This window comes from Esox lucius, chromosome 7 (genome assembly GCF_011004845.1).
Source record: "Esox lucius isolate fEsoLuc1 chromosome 7, fEsoLuc1.pri, whole genome shotgun sequence".
NCBI classification, from domain to species: Eukaryota; Metazoa; Chordata; class Actinopteri; order Esociformes; family Esocidae; genus Esox; species Esox lucius.
This window is the reverse complement of record NC_047575.1, coordinates 21,122,167-21,144,768: the sequence shown is the minus strand read 5'-3', so window position 1 is coordinate 21,144,768 and position 22,602 is coordinate 21,122,167. Positions and strand designations below refer to the sequence as shown.

The 22,602-nt window shown below is 40.2% G+C and overlaps 2 protein-coding genes across 3 annotated transcripts; one reads left to right on the top strand and one right to left on the bottom strand.

The window, feature by feature from the left end:
• The first annotated feature begins 223 nt into the window (after nt 1–223).
• Nucleotides 224–10,770, top strand: hsd20b2 (hydroxysteroid (20-beta) dehydrogenase 2). Its single transcript, XM_010893471.5, has 11 exons — nt 224–529; nt 6,254–6,300; nt 6,428–6,503; nt 6,588–6,698; nt 6,878–6,945; nt 8,254–8,298; nt 8,573–8,607; nt 8,786–8,867; nt 9,671–9,736; nt 10,002–10,151; nt 10,297–10,770. Exons 1-11 carry the CDS (start codon nt 361–363, stop codon nt 10,432–10,434), a joined length of 987 nt encoding a protein of 328 aa, XP_010891773.1. The 5' UTR covers nt 224–360; the 3' UTR covers nt 10,435–10,770.
• A 19-nt stretch (nt 10,771–10,789) lies between these two features.
• On the bottom strand, nt 10,790–21,816 carry slc12a9 (solute carrier family 12 member 9). 2 transcript variants are annotated; one of them, XM_010893469.4, is made up of 14 exons: nt 21,440–21,816; nt 20,671–20,930; nt 20,433–20,567; nt 19,924–20,061; nt 19,445–19,744; nt 19,156–19,263; nt 18,927–19,038; nt 18,289–18,446; nt 18,083–18,165; nt 17,864–17,988; nt 15,945–16,137; nt 14,467–14,641; nt 14,165–14,311; nt 10,790–13,047 (listed from the first exon to the last, which is right to left on the bottom strand). In XM_010893469.4, the coding sequence occupies exons 2-14, from the start codon at nt 20,870–20,872 to the stop codon at nt 12,188–12,190; spliced, it is 2,736 nt and encodes a 911-aa protein (XP_010891771.2). In that variant the 5' UTR covers nt 20,873–20,930; nt 21,440–21,816; the 3' UTR covers nt 10,790–12,187. The 2 variants fall into 2 exon arrangements, with proteins under 2 accessions (XP_010891771.2, XP_010891772.2); XM_010893470.4 differs by lacking the exon at nt 21,440–21,816 and adding an exon at nt 21,363–21,438.
• Between the last annotated feature and the right edge of the window lie 786 nt (nt 21,817–22,602).

Genomic DNA, 22,602 nt, shown 5'->3' with positions numbered 1-22,602 from the left:
GGTCATAATTTTGCAATCTCCAAAAACGAATACGATCTCATGAGAGAAAGGCTCCTATACGCGCCAGTGTGCACTCTTCCAAACAGAGATTGCGTGAATTGGACGTACGTAGTGACATTACGTCGTAATGTGAAGGAGTTTTTTAGGGGCGGGATAGAGTCGCACTGCTTCTGCCAATTGATTTGTTGTGACTAACCATACAGTATTCCAGACCAATGCGCAAATTAGATACATTTTTGGGCGGAGGTTTGCATGTACTTGTGTGTCTAAATAAGCATGTTCGTTTCTACTATAAAACGAACGAATATCTCAATTTTAGTATTGTCTGCTAACTAGTTCAGCCATAACATTTTCTCTGCCATGGATACTCTACCTGACTCGATGCTTGCGATGGTACTCGTGTTTATAGGTGGCTTTACGGTGCTGTATTACATGCTGAAATGGTCCTGTGGATGTTGGTGTGGATTCAAAGTGTATGTGTTGTCAAAAGTTTGGCAAGCTGATTTAAAGGCATATGGACAATGGGCAGGTAAAGTAGGCTTCATGTTATTTTAGTCATACTGTTCATTTATTGCGTATTACAGTAGCCAGTGATTGTTAAATGATAGAACTTAAGAAATTTCTGAAAGGGTGATTCTATTTTACGAGGAGTTACTAATAACATTGTTTCCATCTGTGAATAACAGGGAAGCAGATATTTTGCTCATTTAGTGAAGCCTGTTGAATCCGTGTACGATTCGTTCAATGGTAGGCCCACAGAATATAGGGTTGCGTAAAAAACAGTTCACCACTATTCATTTTCTGTTATTTCAAGCTAAGAGAAATGTACAGAAATTTGCGCTATTCGTTCTCCGATTTCAACTTAATTAGGTTATCGGGAAACAAGCGTTTTCTAAGTAGGCAAGGAAAGAGGAGGGGCTGCCAAACATGGTGCGTTTATTTGGTTTTTGAGTCCAGGTAGCAAACGTTATTGCATTTTTTTAGGTAACGTTAGGAAAATCTAGCTAACTATTCACAGCCAGGTGAAAATATTGACTCGCATCTGTCTGTGGCTAGGCGAGCTAATTTCGAGGCTATAGTAGGGGAGCCCGGGGGCAAGTGTAACAGACTAAATTCCTCAAATCAGAAAGCTAGAGTGATGAAACTCTGCATATGCTTAGTAGGACTCCCCTCTCTGCCTGGGGAAAAGGAGCAGGAGCATTTCACCTAAGCAGACGTTTTCAACAAAAAACTGATTTTGAGCTATGAAAGGTATTTTTTGGATTTACACTTGGTCTTCTGCTGTCTAAGGTTCGGGTGACTGTAAATCTAAACTTACATCAATGCTAACATAGGCGTTGCCGGCTAGCATAAGATATTTTATCATGACTGCAAGATCGGGGGCAATGTCTGTATGTCTGTATTGACATACTTTCAGTTAGAAAATAAACATATTTTACTGAATTTACATTTAAAAAAGGTGTATTAAAATGAAGGTATTTGTTCTAGGACCCCAGCAATAAACATATGTTTGTTTTATAAAAGTGTTTTATATGTGTTCAAGCAATATTAGATATTGACAGAAAGTGTGAATATTATCTGTCTGCTAAAGCAAAGTTAATTTCCTTGACAGTTCATAGTGGATTTAACCCTTTGACGCGTACGGTCACACCGGTGTGATCAGACTAGAGTGGTCCCTGAAGGGTACGGTCACACCGGTGTGATCAGACTAGAGTGGTCCCTGAAGGGTACGGTCACACCGGTGTGATCAGACTAGAGTGGTCCCTGAAGCGTACAATCACTCTGGTGTGATCAGACTAGAGTGGTCCCTGAAGGGTACGGTCACACCGGTGTGATCAGACTAGAGTGGTCCCTGAAGGGTACGGTCACACCTGTGTGATTAGAACGTATTGTTTAGAATGCATCATTAGAACGCCTAGGTACGAGTGACGTAACAATGACTGGTCACACCGCGCTGTTATTTACTCACATTGTACCCCTATGTGGATAATGCATTCAAATCAGTTTCCTGCAACAATAGTAATTTACAACATTAGCAATGTTATGTACACTGTATTTCAGATGACATTTGTTATTTTAATGGACAAAAAACATTGTAAGTGAGCCCAAACTTTTGGAGTTTCAAGGTTGATTTGTCAAATGCACTGACAGCGTCATCCTGCACAATGAAATGATTGTGACATGGCACCCGACAACTACATACTGACAAGTTAAAAAGAAGAATATATAAGCAAAAGTATAGCCAGAAATAATAATAATAATAATAAAATAAAGCCACAATATACATTACGCTGTACACTAGCAGCTGTTTAAGAAAAAGTACTGTAAACTACCAGCAATTGGTAGAATTATTGAATATAATTCTACCAATATAATTCTACCCTGTGGAGCTCCAGTGCTCAGGTTTAGTGCAGAGGAGGTGAGGTTGCCCATTCTCCCCACCTGGGGTCTGCCAATCAGGAAGTCCAGGATCCAGGAACTCTCCTTACGTCAGCTGTGGTTAGGGACAGAGTAGTCATCCTGGTCCTCAGCAAGCCTCCCTGAAGGAATTGTGATGGTCGTTTCAAACTGCATAGAAGGTGATGAGATCGTCAGAGAGCTATGCGGACGGATTAAGATCTTTGCTGTTTCTCCCTTTGTGTTCTGTGATGTGTCGCAGTCCTCCCCACATGCGTCTGGGGTCAGAGCTGTGGTAGTTAGATTCTCCTATTCCATCCCTGATGGCCTTCCGTAGGTCATATCTGGACCTCCTCAAAGCCTCCAGTTCCCCAGAGCTACAGGCGGAGGAGCTTACATTACTACATTACTACATTACCATTAACCCAGGGCTGTGTAATCATCAACATTCCCATCGGCTGCATCACAGAACACCTGCCAATCCATTGTTTCAAAGCAGTCCTGTAGAGCAGTAATAGATCCCTCATTCCAGCTTTGAACTGTCTGAGAAACCGGTTTTTCCAGTTTTAGGTGTTGTCAATTGGATGAGAGGAGCAGAACTGATATGTGATCTGCCTTACTGAATGCAGGGCGGGGGAGGGGTTTGTAATCATTCCTTATTTGTGAATAACAATGTTCAAGAGTCTGATCGTCCCGGGTAGGAAAGTTAATGTGCTGGTGATATTTTGGTAAAACAACAATAGCAGCTGCCTCAGGGTGGGCATCCTCAAGTCCATTTATTACTCCATTTATTACTCCATATAGGTCTTCTAGTGCGCACGTTTTATCTGCCTGCGGGGGTATATAGACTGCTGTGGTAATCGCTGAGCTGAATTCCTGTGGAAGGTAGATGGGCCGTATCTTTACAGACAGTAGCTCCAGGTCTGGTGAACAGTGTGTAGATAGCACTGCAACATCCATTCCCCAGCAAGAGTTAACCGTAATGCAGACCCCTCCGTCCCTTACTTTTACCTGACTCCAATGTTCTGTCGTGCCGGTAGATAGAAAAGCCAGCAGGGGTGACGCAAGATTCTGGCACCATAGGCTGCTTCTTTTCCGTGGTCCTAAATTTGTAAATGACCCCAAACTTTTGATACTTGACCACTGACCTGCTTCTTCCATGGCAAACAGTATGACCCGACAGGAAGAAGTTCACGGTTGGTGGGTTCTAACTATGCAGAAGGGTGTGGGTTAAGGACACAGTCCCTGAGAAAAAGGGGTTGACAGCCTAACCCAGTCTTAACACCAAAACTGGCCACGTGGAGCTGAGAGTGGGAGGTAGATACAGTATGATGGTTGTAGGGATGCCAGTGCTGGGTTAACAGTAAGAGTGCCACACATGGATTTATGTGGGTGGATAGGTCAGTAGGCTTCCAGTCATCTGCTGTGCTAGGAGTGATCCCCAGCACTGGGCGAGGAAGATACCCTCTTATTTTTTTTACTGGGGTCATGTTGGTTCAGCTTCAGCTCTCCTCTCTGCCAGACTACCTACACACACACACACACACACACAACAAACATCCCTTCAGAGTTATCACTTCATACATTACAAATTCAACTGGTATAGTAACTTAATAGTAACAAATCTTTACTTTTGTTTATCCCAGTTCATTCTAGTAAATTATGGTGTTAACTACTTACTTCCAATGGTAACATTCACTACAATAATCTACTAGTTAGCTATGTGTGCCCAGCTAATTGTTGGCTGGCTGGATTAACATTATCAAGTTACTTACCTAACTAGTTTTCCAGCCATAAATACAAGTAATTATTTTTCCCACAAACAGATTTAAGGGTCACTCACCTGTGTAGCTAACTAGCTAGCCAGCTAATAATCGAGAGCAATTAAGGAATAGGAAAAAGTTAGCCACATAAAAGTACTTAACATCCATGTCAGCTAGCGAGCTTGATGCAGTTGATTATATCAAAATAAACAGACCCGGTTTGGCAGCACCTCCACTTTCCCTGTCTATGTAGACAACGTTCGTTTTCTGATATCCTCAAAATCGGAGAACAAATAGCGCAACTTTCTGTACATTTCTCTTAGCTTGAAATAACAGTAAACTGACAATGAGCATGGAACTGGTTCCACTTCATTCAGTTTACTGTGGGATAAACACAGACTTGGAAAGGTCACAGGGAGTGAATGGGAAAATTAACTACTTATCCCATCAAACATTGTGTTCTTTGGTGTCCAATCACCAACTAAGTCACCTGGCCTATCTCCTCATAGAGCACACACATAGATCTGGCACGCAAACACAGACATTGGGAAGCTACTAGCTAGCATAACTTTGGTAAGTAGCTATACATTTTTCTCAACACAGAGGTTGAAACATTTACAACCAATTGCCACTACATGAACATACACATTTTTGCCGGACCGCGTAAGCAGAACCGGCCAAAAAGAGCAAATGTCTCTTACTGACTGAGTGAGTGATTGAGTGACTGCACTTTTTATTAAATAGAGTAGTGGTTAGAGATGCGGACCTGCAATCAATAGGTGCCGCGTTCGAATCTCGTTACAGTCCAAGGAAGTTATGCATCAGAATTTGTTCCAGATAGATAAAGATTTTGCTGGCTACAACCTTTAGTAGCTGCATTATAGTTAAACTAAAATAAAACTGTTCACAGTTTAATTGCAACTATTTCTGGTGGATTTTTCGAAGTACGCATCCGTGCATGGTTTTTGGATCAGGAGAGACAAAAACTTTGCTGGCTACAACCTTCAGCAGCTACGTTATAGTAAGCCTAAAATAAAACAGTTTGTATTGCGAGTATTTCTGGTGGATTTTAGAAGTATGCATCCTTACATGATTTATGGGGTAATAGGCTAGATAAAAACACCTTGGGCAGTAAAAGAGTAGGAGTTTCCACGATTCTCTTGTCTTTTTACTTGACGAAAAAGTCAGTTATCTTCACCTATATTGATAGTTACTGTATCAATGTCATTCACGAATGAAAGAAAAACTAGTTTTTGTGTCATGGAATGAAATAGCTTTGGCTGTGTCAAGTTCATATTCAATCTCGCTAGAAATTGCTCAAATCTCATGACTATTCCAAGTAGTAAGTTAGATACTAGTCTATTACTGGCTAATAAGCTGTTTAAACGGCCAGTGACAAAAGCCATACAGTTCATAGATTCTGTTTGTGGTGGAGGTAACCTGAATAAGAAATGTTTCAAACGTGGTCTGATGTTAATGCATGACTAAATGATCTAATGTTGGGATGCTGTACCAACACTGGGCAAATGTATAGCATCATAGTGTAATGGTAAAAGACACAGACATTCAGGTGGGAGACCTTAGTTTGAATCCAGTGAGGGCAATAACTTCTGTCACTTTTAATTGCGGGCCAGCTGAACTAGGCTTGCCTGGTTCCCTCTCTGGTTTAACCATCTTGACAAAGTCCAGAACATCTATGTTGGACAGTACTTTAGGAATCCTTAATATTTAATATTTCTATGACTCAAAACAATGCATATTTTACTTCCGAAACCTCACTTTCCATGTCTGTTCAGTGGGTTGGGTTTCCCACATGTCACATTCCACTTTACAGCTGTACCTAAGATGATATATGCTGTTAGGTTGAACAAGATTTGTTGCGCAATGGTCCACTTGAGTCTTCAGTGACAACTTCATTTTCCTGTTGGGGATTACATCTGCCCGCATTGTCCTTGAAAACGTTCCTTCATTCTGCCCTGCCGTCCCATTTTTGCTCAATTGAACCTCTGTCAGAGACTTGTTAGTGGAGAAGCTAAGGAGCAGAACAGTAGTAAATATATATAACAATAGACCTAATTCTCTCCTTTCTACAGTTGTTACAGGGGCCACTTCAGGGATTGGTAAAGCCTATGCAAATGAGGTGAGCCTTAATTCATTTTTGTTAACATTACCTTTTTGTTCTGTATCCCATTCCTGTGTTTTTACTGACAAGATTCAAACATGTATAGGAATTTAAATTACATTTTCTTTATTTATGGACACTTCAGTTAGCCAGAAGAGGACTGGATATTGTTTTGATTAGCCGGTCCAAAGATAAGCTGTGCACTGTCGCCAAGGAGATTGGTGAGTGAAGGACCAAAACATTTGGTACAACAGATGGATTTACAAAAGGGATATTACCCCTTAAATTATGGCAATATATTTCAGAGCACAAACATGGACGCCAGACCCATATCATCCAGACCGATTTCACAGAGGGCAATGACATCTACCCTGCTATAGCTGAGGCTCTACAGGACCTGGACATAGGCATCTTGGGTAGGGCACTAATATAAATTATATAAAGAAGAGAATAAATATTCAAACAATGGACTAGGAAATAAGAAAGGAAGTAGAGCTAGTCTGCAATTAAGTGTCGTTTGGAAAGAATAATGATAAAGAAGGTAAGGGTTTGCTTATGTTATTAGTCAAATATCTTCTGTCTCTCACATTTACAGTAAACAACGTAGGTATGAACTATTCACACAAGTTGGTGCATTTTCTGGACATACCCAACCCTGAGCAGGTACGATTCCCACAACCAACACTAAGTCTTACAAAGTATATTAACCTCTGACCAATGCTCATACTTTACTGAATTTGAAATGGTAAATTGAAAATACGTTGTTAAAGATTTTAAGACTGAGACTCAGTCAATTACTGTAAGTTGGCAATTGTATTTTGGGGAGAAAAAATGTAATAGAAATATGTTGCTTGCATACGTGTTCAACCTTTTTGTTATGAACACTCCCAGTTTATAAAGATGAAAATTGCCCTGACAAAGAGACCTTACAATTTTCTCCCAACTGTGAACCTTTAAAGTTGCTGTCTTGTTTTCTGGATAAAAACCCTGGCCGTGCATCTGAAGAAAAATGAAGACCAAACTGCATTCTATAGATGTTAAAGTAATAGCAAAGCATAGTTTGTAAAAATAGTAGTGACCCAGCTGTGGGAAAAAATGTTTTGCTAAAACTTCGAAGGCTACATGCAGTGCAGATGTGACACTGCCCATGCATCGACATCACACCAAAATATTCTGGGTTTCTTCAAATGTAATGGTGTTTTAACAAACAAAATACCTTGCTATTGTTAAAGCTTTTAGAATTAATTTGTTTGCAGTGAAGTGTTGTGGTGACAACATCCTGCTGGGGATGCCTGTACATCAGCAGGGACTGTGAATCTTGTTGAAATTGAAGGAAGAATGGATGGAGCCAAATACAAGTAAATACTGCAAGAGAACCTGCTACAGTCTGCTAAACTACTGAAGCTTTGTAGGATATTAACCTTTCAGCAGGACAATGATCCCAAGAACAAGGCCACTGTAACATTTGTGGCTAAAGAACTGTGGCCCAATTAAGGTCTTGATTTCTGTCTCATTTAGAACCTGTGGCACTATTTGAAAAATTTTGTCCACAAGAATCATCCATCCAACGTGTAGCTGAAGCACATCTGCCCTAAAGAATGAGTCAAAATCCCTGTATGCAAGGTGGAACATATTTACCGATAAATTAAAAGTTTACTATATATGCAAGCAACATTCTGTATATCAGTTAAATATTTTTCTTACAAATATTTTCCAACATAAAACTGATGTCATCTTACAAAATTAGATTTTTAGTGTCTTTGTTTTGAAATAAAATAATAAATAGAACAAAATGTAATTGTACCATTTGTATTTCAGTAAAAAATGTGTTGGAATACTTTACCAGGGTACTGTATATGGTCTTTTATATAGAGTGGTTAGGGTGCTATTTAACATTAAAGCATGGTTATACTCTGCTATGGTTGGATTTCAAGCTTGATTTAATTGTATTTTCCTTCCCCCCTAACTTAGAGAACCACCCAGGTTGTAAACTGTAACATACTCTCAGTCACTCAGGTAAGATTATCTTGTCATGTCCAACACACTCACTGAGATGTTGAATGCTTCTAAACTAGTATATGGCACAAAATCATTTAACTCCTCATATTTCATCATCATTATGTGAAAAATATGGTGGGTGTTGATTTTAGGAGGTTAATGTTGTCAATGTCAAGCATTTTAATCTCCACAAGGTTTGGTTAATGATCCATGATTATGATGATAGGGGTGATTGAGGACACTGGTGATTAATAGATGTAAAGAGGCTTATCTTTTCTTGGAATTTTCTCAGATGACTAGACTGGTTCTCCCACGCATGGTTGAAAGGTACATATGCATAATGTTTATGGTATCAACGAGAATCACAAGAATCTGTCTTTTTCCAGTATATTTTTGAATCATTTGTCTAATAAATGTTTACTCTGTAAACTGTCATTGGTCTATAATAATTAAACCGTACTAAACTTACCCAAGTCACTATAGATACCTGTCCTGTCTTTCCCAGAGGAAATGGTCTTATCATCAACATGTCTTCCGAGGCAGGTGCTGAACCACAACCCATGCTGTCTCTCTACTCAGCCACCAAGGTGCCTCTCCCTCCACTTAACTTTCTGTCAGTCAAACATGCACAATTACACATGCGTTTGTGAGGCCCAAAGTTTGTGGGTACTAGAAATGTTTACATTTTACCTAACCTTAACAACTAAATCTAATTCCTAGAACTATCCCCAATTCTAACAATAACACCAGATGTAAATTTTACCCAACATAGACTAAAAAACCTATTATTGCCAGGTTTTACTATCTTTGTGGGGCCATCTGGCCATCTCACACATTGTTTTTTTTTATCCTTGAAGGGACTGGAAAACAAGAAATCCATGTTCCCTAGACCTACACTTAACACTAATAGTATCCCTATTCTCAATAACCAAACCATTATGCCTAAATGTAACCTAATGCAATTCCTGCAAGTAATCCAAATTCTAACACTATCCCCAATTTTAAATGTTGACCTAAACCCAGCACCTGACCAAAAACATTGTGGGGAGTTCTGGATCCACATGTCCACATCGACCTGGATCTCACTCACACACACACACACACACACACACACACACACACACACACACACACAACACAGACAATATCATGCACATAGATATGCTGTAGTTTTAAGACAGTGTGAAATGTATTGATACAGTACATATGCCATTTGGCAGCATTAGCAGCTTTCATCCAAAGTGACTTACAGTGTATGCATTTATGTATTATGTATACATTTATAGTCTATGGATTCAAATCCATTATCTTGGTGTTGCAAGCAAAATTCTCTACCAAAGGAGTTACAGAGGATCATGGTTAACCAGTTATCCATTTTCTTTTTTTGCAGATTTTTGTGACATACTTTTCCAGAGCTTTGAATTCAGAGTACAGGTCACGAGGAATTACAGTTCAGGTAAATATTTATAAAGGTCAAATATTGGGTGCTTATATTTCACCAGTTTCACTCATACAATTGTGCAAACTATAGGAGTGACATTTTTCTTTTGATATACCACTGGTAAATACAGGATAGCTCCCTGATACTGAATTCTAAAAGCGTTGACAAGGGGGAGTTTGTTTAATGTGATAACAGCACATTACATAAAAGCAGAACCATTACCAACATTGTTTCTGTATCCTTCCTCACATATTTTCCCTCTCATTTTTTACTCCTTTAGTGTGTGGCACCCTTTATGGTGTCCACTAACATGACAAAGCACTTGCCACCCAACATGTTGGTGAAGAGTGCCAGTGATTTCGCCTGTGAAGCTCTGAACACGGTGGGGTACTCCAGCTATACCAGTGGATGTGTGTCCCATGCTCTTCAGGTAAGAACCCCTTATCCTCTGATATGTTTTAAACAAACTTTGTTACCATTTGTTTTGTTACCTAAGCCAAAAATTTGTAATACAGAATGTACAGTATATCCTAGTATTTTCTGATAGTAAATTATGTATTCTTGCTTTACCACAGCACATAGCTCTGTCTATATTCTTTCCTGGATGGCTACGCCTTTCTTCCTACTGTGTGAAGCAGACAGAGAAATTTGCACTGAGCATGCAGAAAAAAATTGATGAAATGAAGGAACTTTCTTCAAGCAAGGAGGACTAAGTAGTGCAAAGGAGCTTGCTACTTAATTGTACAGTATATGTGGTATTGTAGGTCATTGGAAATTTGTGAATATTTTAAATTTTCTATTTAGTCAATGTTTTGTACATGCAAATAGGCTGCCTTTGAAATGTTTTTATGATGGAAAGGACATTGTGTAATGTTTATGTTGTAATATAAACAAGATGACTCCAAATCTATCATGTCAGCACAGCAGAAAATTCTCTTTAGCTCACTTCCAAAATGTGTATTCTGCATAGGTACAGCTGCAACTCTCAAAAAGCTGAAAATGTCTGCTATGCAACACATTCTTGCAATATACCTTTAAGAATATAGACTTCCTACTTTAGAACTGGAGTCTTAAATGTATTTTATGGTTGATTTGGATTGTTAATACAGTAAAAATACAGTTTTTCCTAACTCATTCACAAATTCCTTAAATATGTTATAGTTACTACTTCTCCATGTGCAGATTGTTGATTCTTACTCTTGAACCAAGAATGCTTTATGTAATAATTGTATGTTTTATTGAGTTTGGTGGAGTCTTGCAAAACTAGGTAGCAGACAACCTGGCATGCGCAGATCAGTCCACAGACCACAGAACAGTTTGGGGCATAACCTGAGAACTTGGATTCTAGGATGCTTAAGCACGAAGTCCCACTAGTCTTGTTAAATGTAAAAGCTATCACATAGTGCCAAAGACAATCAAAAAATGTGTATTTAGTACATTGAAATAGCTTATGATTTAAAAAACAATCTTGCAGTAACTCCATGATGTTCTGTTTCCACCATTGTCTGTACATGAGAAAAGCATTGCAGAACAGCATCAACATTAAAAAGCATTTTCCAAGTAACTGATGAATGGTAAGACCATTAGCGTAAGACTTATACCTTCAAAGTTAGACAATAACTTTGAAATCCATATTTAATCTGCCTGTTGATAGCTTGCTGCTTTTACAATGTAGTCAAGTATTAGGTACCCATCTAATTCACAGCAGACTCAAGAATTTGTGGACCACATGGTAGTCTGGAATAAGATTCAAGCCTGACTGATGAGTGTCCAATCAAACCCACAACCTTTGGGTTACAAACAGCATGCTCTACCAACAGAGCAACACAGGACACCGATATGATAGCTTTCCTAAACTGGGTCAATGTGAGGAGTAATACGCTGGGAAAAGGAGCCAATGAAAATACATTTGTAATACACCTGTATCAACAAAATGTTTCTTCAATTCTGCCAGATTATTGGATCCACTTCCATTGAACATTCATTCGGTGTCACTGAGTCACTTTGATAACAGCCTGGGTCATTTTCAGTATATGGGTATTTTCTTTGAGTACGCTATATCTATAGTACTCTAGCTATATTAGGTATATCAGCAACATTATACTGTATTATATTATTACACAACCAATACCAAGGAATGAGACAAATATTGCATTAAATTAAAGTATGAAAAAGTACATTACAAATACATTACAGAAGGTAGCTAGGTACCACAAGGACTTACTCTGTGACCAATGTGTTCATTAGTGAAAGTGAATGTTTGTGTATATTAGATAAGATGTGAAAATGTGACAATGAAACAGAGCTATAGTTATAGATTCTATTGTGTAGTGAGCCTGTGTTTATTTTCTAACAAAAAATATTTTTAACGTTATATTTTAAGAATTGTAACAGATTGCCCTTCTTATAATGTTTAGGACTGAGTCAGTTACATGACCTATTGATCCCATAAACACAGTGACATATTCAAAGCTCAGTGCAGGTGACTGGGGTGAGACCATGAATCAAGAGGGTTGGGCCTAAACCATAAGTCATAGCTTCTAGCTGACTGAGGTATTGTTGTGATTGGCTGGATTGAGTAGGGGGGCGTGGCAAATACAGGAAGCGGACAGCAGCTTGAGCGCTGTTCTCCTTTAGCAGGTTATTGACTGCAGAAAGGAAGTCCTCTGAGAGGTTTGGTGTAGTCTTTGTCAGGCCCTCAGGCTCCCCCAGTTCTTGGTCCTGTGACCGTTTTGGTCTGTAGAGATGCACCACAGAGTCCCAAGGCACTATCTTGATAGAGGCCCTTATCCTCAGCTTTCTCAACAGCTCCCGGTAGGTCTCCTCTTTAACCACCCAGCCCTGGTCGCTGGACTCCGCCTCCACACACAGGAATATTCTCATTCTGGCATGGCGCCATCTGTTGGCCATGTTGAGAACACACGCCATCTGTAGCAGGAAGAGGCTGCACACATCTACAGATGCTGCAGACGTGCTACACGGCCGCAGAAGATTGAGGGGCCAAACGTCAATGGTCCTATCAGCCCCGTCCATCTTGGTCCCAATACCCTCTCCCTGCAGCTGGAAGAAGTAGCGGCCCAGACACACATTCTTACTCATCTTGATGGCATCTGAGATGATACCCACATATTCCTCTGGGGTGAGCCAGCGTGGGCTCTCCACATGGCGGACTGGGGGAAAGTGGGCTTGCAGAGAGGGCAGATCTACCCCAAAATCGTCCCCACCAGACCCTTTTGACTCACAGAAAGCTGGGTCTTGGAGGAAGTAATCTTCAGGGGTGCAACTGTCATAGAACCCCAAGACCAGAGTGTTGGGCTTCATGCCACCTGGAAGGGGAATAAAAGTAAAGGACAATCAAATGTACATATATAATTAATACACCGAGCCACTTAATCTTTCAGTTGGTATCAGTAGCACATTATTTAAATAATAATATAGTAAAACAAATATCTGGCATATAATTTTTTTCTACACAAAGATTAATTCAGTCATTTAATTTGACTGCATGTTTAGTCCACTGTCCTTTACATACATGAATAAGCTACTAGCACTGGGACATCAGTCTTTATGTTTTTGGTCAAGAATGCAATTATTCCTACACCTAAGATAAGTATGCCAGATAAGTATGCCAAGAACACATTCACAAGGACCTTGTAGAAAACACTAGAATTTTTTTAAATTAGATTTTAAGGTTGATTTAATTATGATGTTACATTTTAATAAATACCTTGTGCTTTGGCTTGCTAGACTTCAACGGGACATTAATAACTAGTGATGGAAAGTTCAACTCTTTACTGAATCGGATCGTTGAGTTCACTGAAAATCACCAATCTTTCGACTAATTGCCTTCATTTTAGTGAGATTTTTTTTTTGAAGGTTACTTATTGAAACCAATTAAAAATGTAACTAAAGAATCCATCAAAAAAGGTCAGATAAAGGACCCTTGTATCTGCATGATTAAAAGTCTTCTAAATTGTGAATAAATAAACCACTAATTATCGCCAGTGAAAACACTTGTAGTTGGTCTTTTATCCAGTTAAGGAGAATGTAATTGAGGCCACAGCGTAGCTGTTTAAGGAGACTGATGCTCTAAATTAGTATTATACAGAGAAAGAAAACAATTGAAGATAAATCACGATTTATCTTTTTTTAAATCAGTCATACACATTACCGTATACTTTAATTGTGTTACAGCTTTTGTTCTTCCTTGAATATAGAACACCTTTACAACATTGTTTAGCATTACCTAGTTAAAACACGGAATGACTCCACTACATCTATTGACTTTTATTTTGAAGGCAAAACGCACATTGCACTATTGTTGATAATCACGATCGTGCAACCAGCTTAGCTAACATTCCTAGCTAACAAGAATTTGTAGAAGGTAATGTTGCTACATAAGTGAACAGATGACAGAATAATAATGGGGAGAATGTGTCTCACCTAGGCCGGTGATGCGCAGAAGATGCTGTGTTCCCTGCCTGACAGAGAGCGACAGAGTAAGGTCCACAAAAGCCTTCACTCCCAGCTTGTCCACCAGACTCAGCCAGAAGTTATACTGCTGCTGAACAGGGTCTGAAGGCAGGGTGTCTGAAAGAAAAAGATGAGGCGGAGTGGTTAGACTCAGCGTTCTGTGTAAACATCACATTTCTAGGAATATCACACTTAGATAACTCATTATTGAGTGTCATAATCACATTATATACCTGGCACCAGAACCCCCATCAACATCACTTTAACCTTACCCAAATCTCCCAGCTTCACGTGTCCAAGCACAAACAGGCCTCCCTTCTTTAGCTGGTTGACAAAGTTGATGAGTTGACACGAGGAACGAGGGTTGGCAACCATCAACAAAACCTGGGGCCTCCAGAACTTCACATGGTCCTTCCTCACATCCAGCATCAACAGATACTTACGCACCTACAGGAGAAGGTAATTGTGAGACACCATATTTAAAGCACCAAGTATGATAGCAGTGAAATAACCCAAATGTCACTGTACATTTTGCAACAGAATTTTTTTTTTATTTCAAAGTTAGCAAAGGAATTACTTCCCTATTTAAAATGTTTCAAGATACTGAAGTACTGGTCAACGTCTCACTGTACTAAATCACGTGACTGCTAGGCATGGCTCCAAATAAAAGCAGATCATGTATGGAAGACATGAATATGGAGGCTAAAACTCGGAGCATACTACACAATTTCAAAACTCTTAACTCATCATATTTCAGAAGTTAACATCAATGTTTGGTGATGAAGACGCAACAGAATACGCAACTTGATCGTAAATGTTACGAATAGGGTGTTAGCAATGAATACTGCCCACTGACATTATGTCCATCCTCTGCTGCATGCAGCTATGCCATACAATTCAACCTGCCCTGGACTCCACGGAAGAAACATGATTTACCAAGTTGATATTGGCTGCTGACAAGATTGGCTTTAAGCAAAAAAATTAAGAGCTAAAACAGCCTTTTCAATTTGTATTGCATTATAAGGATGAGCTCACTTGATAACTGGGTGAACCTGACTAATACTTTTGCGAGTTAAAAAGGTCATGAAGTTGAATGTTGCTTCTCAACAGGTGTAACACGCAGCCATCAATTGATTTTTGGTTGGACCACATGACCAAAGACATGGCTGAAACAGCAGCCAATGTTGCATGTATTTATGTATACAGTGTGAAACATTATTATCATATGAGTTCCATTTGTTAATCCCGATACACCCAGTTTGAGTTATGTCCGTATGCCATACGGGTGTTACATACAGATTGATTTAATCATCAAATAAAACAGAGGTGTCAAACCGGTTCCACGGAGGGCCGAGTGTCTGCAGGTTTTTGCTCTCACCTTGTACTTGATTGGTTAATTAGGTCACTGATTGGTTAGTTTCTACCCTCACCTGGTTGTGTAGGTATGAACTAGGAACCAATTTATAGGAAAAACCAAAAACCTGCAGACACTCGGCCCTTTGTGGAACCGGTGTGACACCTGTGAAATAAAACAATGGTAACATTATCATGTAGTCTTGCTGTAAGAAAACCACAACCATGTCCAATGTCCAGCAGATGCAATAGCACCACCCCAAAACGGTCCACTCCTCGACTTGTGCTCACACTTGGCTACTCTGGCCTAACAAGTCCGACACAACCATCATCTCTACTGAAAAACGCCTGGGGGGCTGACACGAGCGCACGTGATGTACGTGGGCGGTGTGGGTACCTGATGGAAGATGAGAGCCTGGCTGATGTAACCCCAGCTGCTTGTGGGCGATCGGTAATGCAGAAAGAGCAACAGTAGGAGGAGGACGATGATGCTGGCTGAGGAGTACACAGGGTTAATGACAAACATCATCACCAGACAGCTCAGGATGCCAAGCAGACATGTGTGCCAGGAGAACACCTGGAATGTGGGCCTGGAAGAGAAAGAGACAAGTCAAACAAGGGAAAACTCAGCTGGGTACTGAGGGTTAAATAATTAATATAAAACAACTTCACTAAGCAAGACCATGGTGTAACACAGTAAGACAGGGCTGCTCATTACATGTTCTGGGGTCCTGAAACGCTTCTGGTTTTTATTGTTCGCCTTTTGCTCTAGATAATAGTGAATGCATAAAGACTCAAATGTTAAATCAGAGACTGATTCAGGCCTGGGAAACCAGGACCAAATGTATCCACCATCCATAAATGCACCATTAAGTTCTGACTAAAAAAGGAGTTTCTAGGATTTGTGTGCACAATAAATGACTCAACATATAAGAATGATCTCATTAATAAATCAGAGATACACAAACATCTCTGTGAATAAGATCCAGAGCTACACCCGAATAGAAAACACCAGTCATTCACCTTTTATACTGACAAAACAGTTTCCAGTGTGATTCGTTTACGTTAAACTGGTTATTGCCAGTTTAGAAAAAAACACAGTTGATCATATTTCTGTGGAGGTGTGGGCTTAATGTTGTAATAGTTTTGCAGTGCCAATCAATGACCGTTGCATTCTTCAATTGTCTTCCCAAATAATTTCAAAGTCCATTTAACAGCCAACACTTCTACGTAAAAGACACTGTTTAACTGTTTGTTTATCAAAAGATAGGAAAGTAATTATCTCCTGCCTTGTCATAAGAGCACTACACAGCCTATTGCACATCAATACTGCAGACTGTGTTGTCATATTTTAACTAGGTAGTCTATTTACTTTCGAGCATGCTCGGCTATTGAATGAGTGATTTATAAATGTTAGCCTAATATTTGTTGTGTCGATGGAGTAAACCACTCATGTCAGAAAAGGAGAGTCATGTCCTGCAATGATGACTAAGCCCTAGTGTATTTTGTAAAATAAATACGTTTAGGATTAGATTAGGTAACTATTCTGCTAGTCGATATCCAAAATAAATGCATCAGTTTTATCATACATAAAGGTGTTCATTTGAAAGTTACTACCCTAAAATTCTGGGTTAACCCTGAATTGTAATAAGTGTAATAACCAAGGGGTACCTATTTAAATATTTTGTGAATGTAGATGATTTGGTTGGTATGTTTAAGGACTGTATGGACCAAGTTCCGCTGTCTGTAATGAAATATGTGGGGTGTTGTTTGACATGACTGGATTAGAGTTGCTCTCCCTTCATTCGGAGTTACACAACTCTGTTCTGAACTCATCCCAGGGCACAGCTTGGCTCTATTGTCTCCAACCTAAACACCATGTGAATTGTAGCTAAATGTTGTTGTAGATATCAATCTAATTGCATTTTAATTTTAATTTTACTAAACAACAGGCCAATATAATACAGTCCTAAAGCACAGATTGAGCGTTCCTTAGCTAAACATTCCATCTGTGTGTTATGGATTAAAGCACAAGTGATGGATCAGTAAAATATAACTTGAAAAATAAAATAATATATGTTTGAAATGCTCAAAAATTTGGGAGTAGACTGAAATCTAGCAGTCCATTTATTCGGTGAGCAATTCCTTTAACCAGTCATTGGGTAAGGAACTCATTTTAATTTATCACCTATAGTGGGCTGCAGATTCGTTATTAGCAGCTGCGGGCAGTTGCATGTGTAAATATAGATTACCTGGGTTTAAATTAGTGTAAAATCAAGGTCTTATTTTTATATGGGATTGTACAGCATGACTTACCTGAAGTTGGGGGCCGATGCCCACTCAAGAGCCAGACAGGCAAGGTCGACAGCAGCATAGGCCAACAGGTAGAACACTGTGACTAAGCCAGCTATGGCATTAAGTTGGCCGGCAAACACCACACACTGCAACACAGTCAAACCAAAAACATTGTCTCCGAGCATGTTTGAATGTCAAAAGTACCACCATACAGCTTTGTACAATACATCGTCTTCTCACCTGTGCCAGTCCCCAGGTGTAGAGCACCGCCACCCATGGGTTACCCGACTTTGACTTGATAGCAGCAGGGGCCAATGGAAAACCTGTGGGTAAGAAAACATAAATATTAAAGCAGGCTCCTTGTTTTGTATTAGCCAACAATATGTAATTTACTCTGTTACAGCCAGTAACCTCTTATTGTTAAAACTCTTTTACAACATCTTTACCAAAAAGTTGGTCCAACGCGAGGGCGTGGAGGATCCGGGACGCACCAATCAAAGAGCACATGGCTGCTGACAGAGCAGAACAGTAGATACCAATGGTGACAAATGGCGGCCAGATGTTTATACGCTGGAAGAACCCGTAATCCTGAGCCAACAGGGTCCTAGACAAATTACATGAATTAGTTGGTTGTATTAAACTTCAGTATGATGAGTATTAAACAATGCTGAATAAACAAAGCAAAAGAAATTAACAGATGAAGTCACAGAACAGAAGAAAAAAACATGTATGGTCAATATAAATGTTCGTGAATATGTTATGTCTAGACAGTCTTTGCAAATTGTCTACTGATTTAGGTGGCAGAACAACAACGTGAATCTTTTTCTTCATAGAAAACAGGATGAGGCCTTGTAAAGGGCATGTTCAATCTGATGGCACCACATCCCCCTTTTGCCAATCAGTGTAACCTTGGGGGGGGGAAAATGCCCAAGTGTCATCAAATCGTTCCACTGATGTCTGATAAATGGTGTGACGCACACCTGGACAGAGACAGATCCACAGTCCCCTCACCCAATCCACCATCGAAGTATAATAAATGAGTTCCCACCCCTCCCAGCCTCATTAACAGCACAACCATTCAGACCTTTCACAGGTGGAGCTGGCCAGGACAAAGAGCAGAACGTAGACCATGAAGGTGTAGAGGACTGCAATAATGGTGCCTTTGGGAATGGCGACACTGGGATTCTTCAGTTCTCCTGCAGACCACAAATAGAGGGGAAGATGGTTGAACATTTCATGTTTAAGTCCGTACGTGAGTCGACGTGTGGTAACACACGCCAGCTGTCACGAGTGATGGTGTGTGTAAACTGTACCTGACATGTTGGCTCCAGCCATGATTCCGGTGCAGCTGGTGAACATGACAGCGAAAACGGTGGCGAATGACATGACTTTACCGGTGCTGTAGTCCACAGTGTAGCCCGCTTAAGAGGAAAAAGAGGAAGAACACTTGCTTTAACTGGCCTCTCTCGAAAATCATAAAATTAACAGCTCTATAAATGTACAGTTTCACTTCTCTATCAAGACTTGCCTAGAATACACCTGAAATACCACCCCTTCTTCCTAACACTCTGGACTTCTGACCCTGGACAGCAGTGTACTCACAGCCTAAGTTGTCCCTCAGAGTGGTGCCATTAAAGCCTGTGTAGCTTGCATTGTAGGTGAGGGTCTGGTTTCCAGGGCCCTGGTGGGTGATGAGGAAGTTCAGGGGTGTGGTCAGTGCCAGGGGGCTGATATAGATGGACATCAAGGAGATGGTCACCACCAGAAGGATGAAGCAGGAGGTGCGAGCGAAGATGTGGGCGCCCACCAGGCACACCACCAGAACTAGCAGGAGAACTATGGAAGCATACAGCACTGTGTACCAGTAGCCCTGGGGAAGCACCCGCAACGTAGAGGACGATGCTACGGTAGGACGGGATATAGAAGACGACATTGTCAAACAAGTCTTCTGAATGCACGACGCTCAACCTTCTAAAAAATATTCTGTAGAGTTCCTTGAAGTACTAGCACAAACCCATTAACATGCATGCTCGGAATTAGTATTGGGGCTTAAAAAGAAATTTTAAAATGTCAAGACCAACCTGCATCCTGACCAAATATGTCAAGTAGAGCCTCAACTAGACCAAGCACATAGACTCCACACGCACAGACTTTGGCCAGGAAAAACATGAGGCCAATGCTTCCTCCAAACTCTGGCCCCAACGATCGACTAATCATGACTGGCAGACATTAGGTCAAGGCATTAAGTATTACTTTTATTTTATTTTGTACCCAGGAGAAGAAAAAGGGTTAATAGTAACCTGCACAGTTAAAACATATGATGCACACTGGAGGATGTCACCAAAAACACTGATCTTCATCACGTATCTTTTTTTCTACAGTTTTGACTGCAAAACACAGAAACCTGCATGCACAATCTTTTAATGTTGAGTGGGTGATACGAAGGTGACATTTCCCATAAAAAGTGATAAGAAATAAAACGTTCTATAATTAATGTGGCATCAAGTTTTAACATTAAGAACATATTTTTTACTGCACACGCACTTGCAAAATGTTTTTGTGCTGTGAGAAAGAACCCGTGTCAGGATACAATAGGCTCCACCTCCCTGCACAGCACCGTTGGTGGAAATTGCACAAATGGATAAGATGGTGAGGGAGATAATAGTGTAGGCAACCAGCAGCATCACAAGGCCCTGCAAGAGCCCCGCATGACCAACCACAAACCCTATGGGGAAACATCATTACACAGTATTAGTATTGTTACAGGACCACACACCACCCGGCAATTGCATTGATACACACTATATGCTTGTGCATTAATCACTCACCGGTTCTGAGGAAGAGGACGATGCTGAACATGGAGAGGACAGTGGGCACAATCACCCCAAAGAAAGTGTTGAGTTTTCGGGGGACAACATTAGGAGTGCTTGCCTCCCCAGTGCCCTCTGACCCCCCCATGCCACACACAGCTGTGTCTGCAGACAGACCACACACCCCATGGGTGAGGAGGGGTGTGTGTTCATTAGACATGACCTTCAGAAAAGCTTGCTTTTAGATGCTCTAGATGTCACCTGGACCTTTTGTAACCCTGTATTGAAATATTATTTGTATAAGTTTTTAAGGAAAGAATAGGTTGGCAATAAAACTGTCAACTGATCTGAGTAAGTAATGCTTTCAAAAAAAATGTGGGTGTTAAAAGCACAGAAGGAGAACAGAAGGAAAAAGCAGGGTTTAAAATGTAAAACAACACGGTAGGACTATACACCTGAAAAGCAAGGAGATTCTAAATTAATTGGATGCTTCGAAAACGCAAGATACGACGTCATGCAATATGAATTGCTACTTGAATAATTCACAATTAATAATTAACAATTAATAGTAAGATTTGAATAATTGTAGCGAGTTGGCGTTTTTTTCATGCATCCAAAAAGGGGAAGTGGGACGGCGGTTGGTTACACAGCAGTTCTACGCGAGGTCGTATAACATTTCAAACGGGCAATTCCGTAAATCTGCAGCTTACCTATTGTTTTGTTTATGTTGTGGTTTATTTTGAAATAATGCCTCTTGAAGCTATAGCAGATGAAAACAGCCACTCACCTATGTTCCGTCAGCGGGAATCAGCGCGCGCACTTCCGCTTGTTAAAACTCTAGATGACTGCTCGCTGGCTTGTTTATTCGTTTACAGCTGAATGATGTATGAGTTATCAAAACCAAATTGTATAGTTTACACAGGCGTTGTCTGTTAGTTGATCTATAACTCCGTTTGGAAAGTATAGGGTATAGATAGCATAGGATATAAATTCTCCAATATAGCTTATAAAAGTTGAAGAAAGAAATGCCGCAAATAAACAACTGGCATTCAAATAGTCTACATATCAGGTTTTATTCCTATTCATGCAGGTATGATGCTGCATACTCTAACTTAGCATGCGTAGAAGAAACTTAAGCATCACATCCTAAGCTACTTGTTCTTTGCTATTTGCTAAGGGGCAGGTCACGGGACAGTAGAAACTGTTCATGTGACTGAAAAGGGGAGGGTGGAAATATCGCAAATACTTGTCATAATGCTCCGGCTATGCGCTGAGCAGAGGCCCTGAGATAGGTATTCGTATATATAACTATGCAAAAGGCTCAGACCACCTGAGAAAATAATTTAATGTATGTATTCACTTCATCATAAAACACTATAACATTACAATGAATAAAAATAAACAAAGGTTAAATCAACATACTATCCTTTTTCAGTAATTCCGTGCATACCCCCAAGCCAGGGAGCACTCAGATCTCTTACAATGTAGCCTAGCAAGTCAGTACACTGCTCAAACAGGTAACGGTCGGGAAAGAATAGCACCAATCATGGCTGAGCTCATCCTGAGAACAAACAACAAAGTTTGACGGATCAGGAACACTCCCAAGGAAGCAAGTGTAGATCTATCAACTGTCGTCACTATTCACAGAGGAGTTCATCAGCCAAACTACAGAGTCTAGACTGCAAGGTGCAAAAACCCTAGTTAGCATCAAAACAGTATGGCCTAAACAATACCAGAAAGAGACAACAGAGTTCTGTGAAAAGGTTTAGTAGACAGCTTGAGAGAATGTGCCAGATTGTTGGTAAGAGGAAAATATGAAAAAATAAAATGCAGTGTTGTGATTTGAGCAGGTAAGGCTGCCAATAGAACAGGCTCACTTGTCTTCATCAGTGATGTACCTGCTGACAGCAGCAGTAGGTTGAATTCTGAAGTGTCCAGAAAATCTTGGAG

What these genes read in the sequence shown, in the direction of transcription:
- hsd20b2 (XM_010893471.5), top strand. Translation starts at nt 361, where the DNA reads ATGGATACTCTACCTGACTCGATGCTTGCGATGGTACTCGTGTTTATA. An exon ending in ACATACCCAACCCTGAGCAG is followed by an intron (nt 6,946 to 8,253) that starts GTACGATTCCCA and finishes CCCCTAACTTAG; the next exon opens with AGAACCACCCAGGTTGTAAA. An exon ending in CTCTCTACTCAGCCACCAAG is followed by an intron (nt 8,868 to 9,670) that starts GTGCCTCTCCCT and finishes CTTTTTTTGCAG; the next exon opens with ATTTTTGTGACATACTTTTC.
- slc12a9 (XM_010893469.4), bottom strand. Translation starts at nt 20,872, where the DNA reads ATGTCTAATGAACACACACCCCTCCTCACCCATGGGGTGTGTGGTCTG. An exon ending in GGCTGGAGCCAACATGTCAG is followed by an intron (nt 19,039 to 19,155) that starts GTACAGTTTACA and finishes TGTGGTCTGCAG; the next exon opens with GAGAACTGAAGAATCCCAGT. An exon ending in CGCGTTGGACCAACTTTTTG is followed by an intron (nt 18,166 to 18,288) that starts GTAAAGATGTTG and finishes TCTTACCCACAG; the next exon opens with GTTTTCCATTGGCCCCTGCT.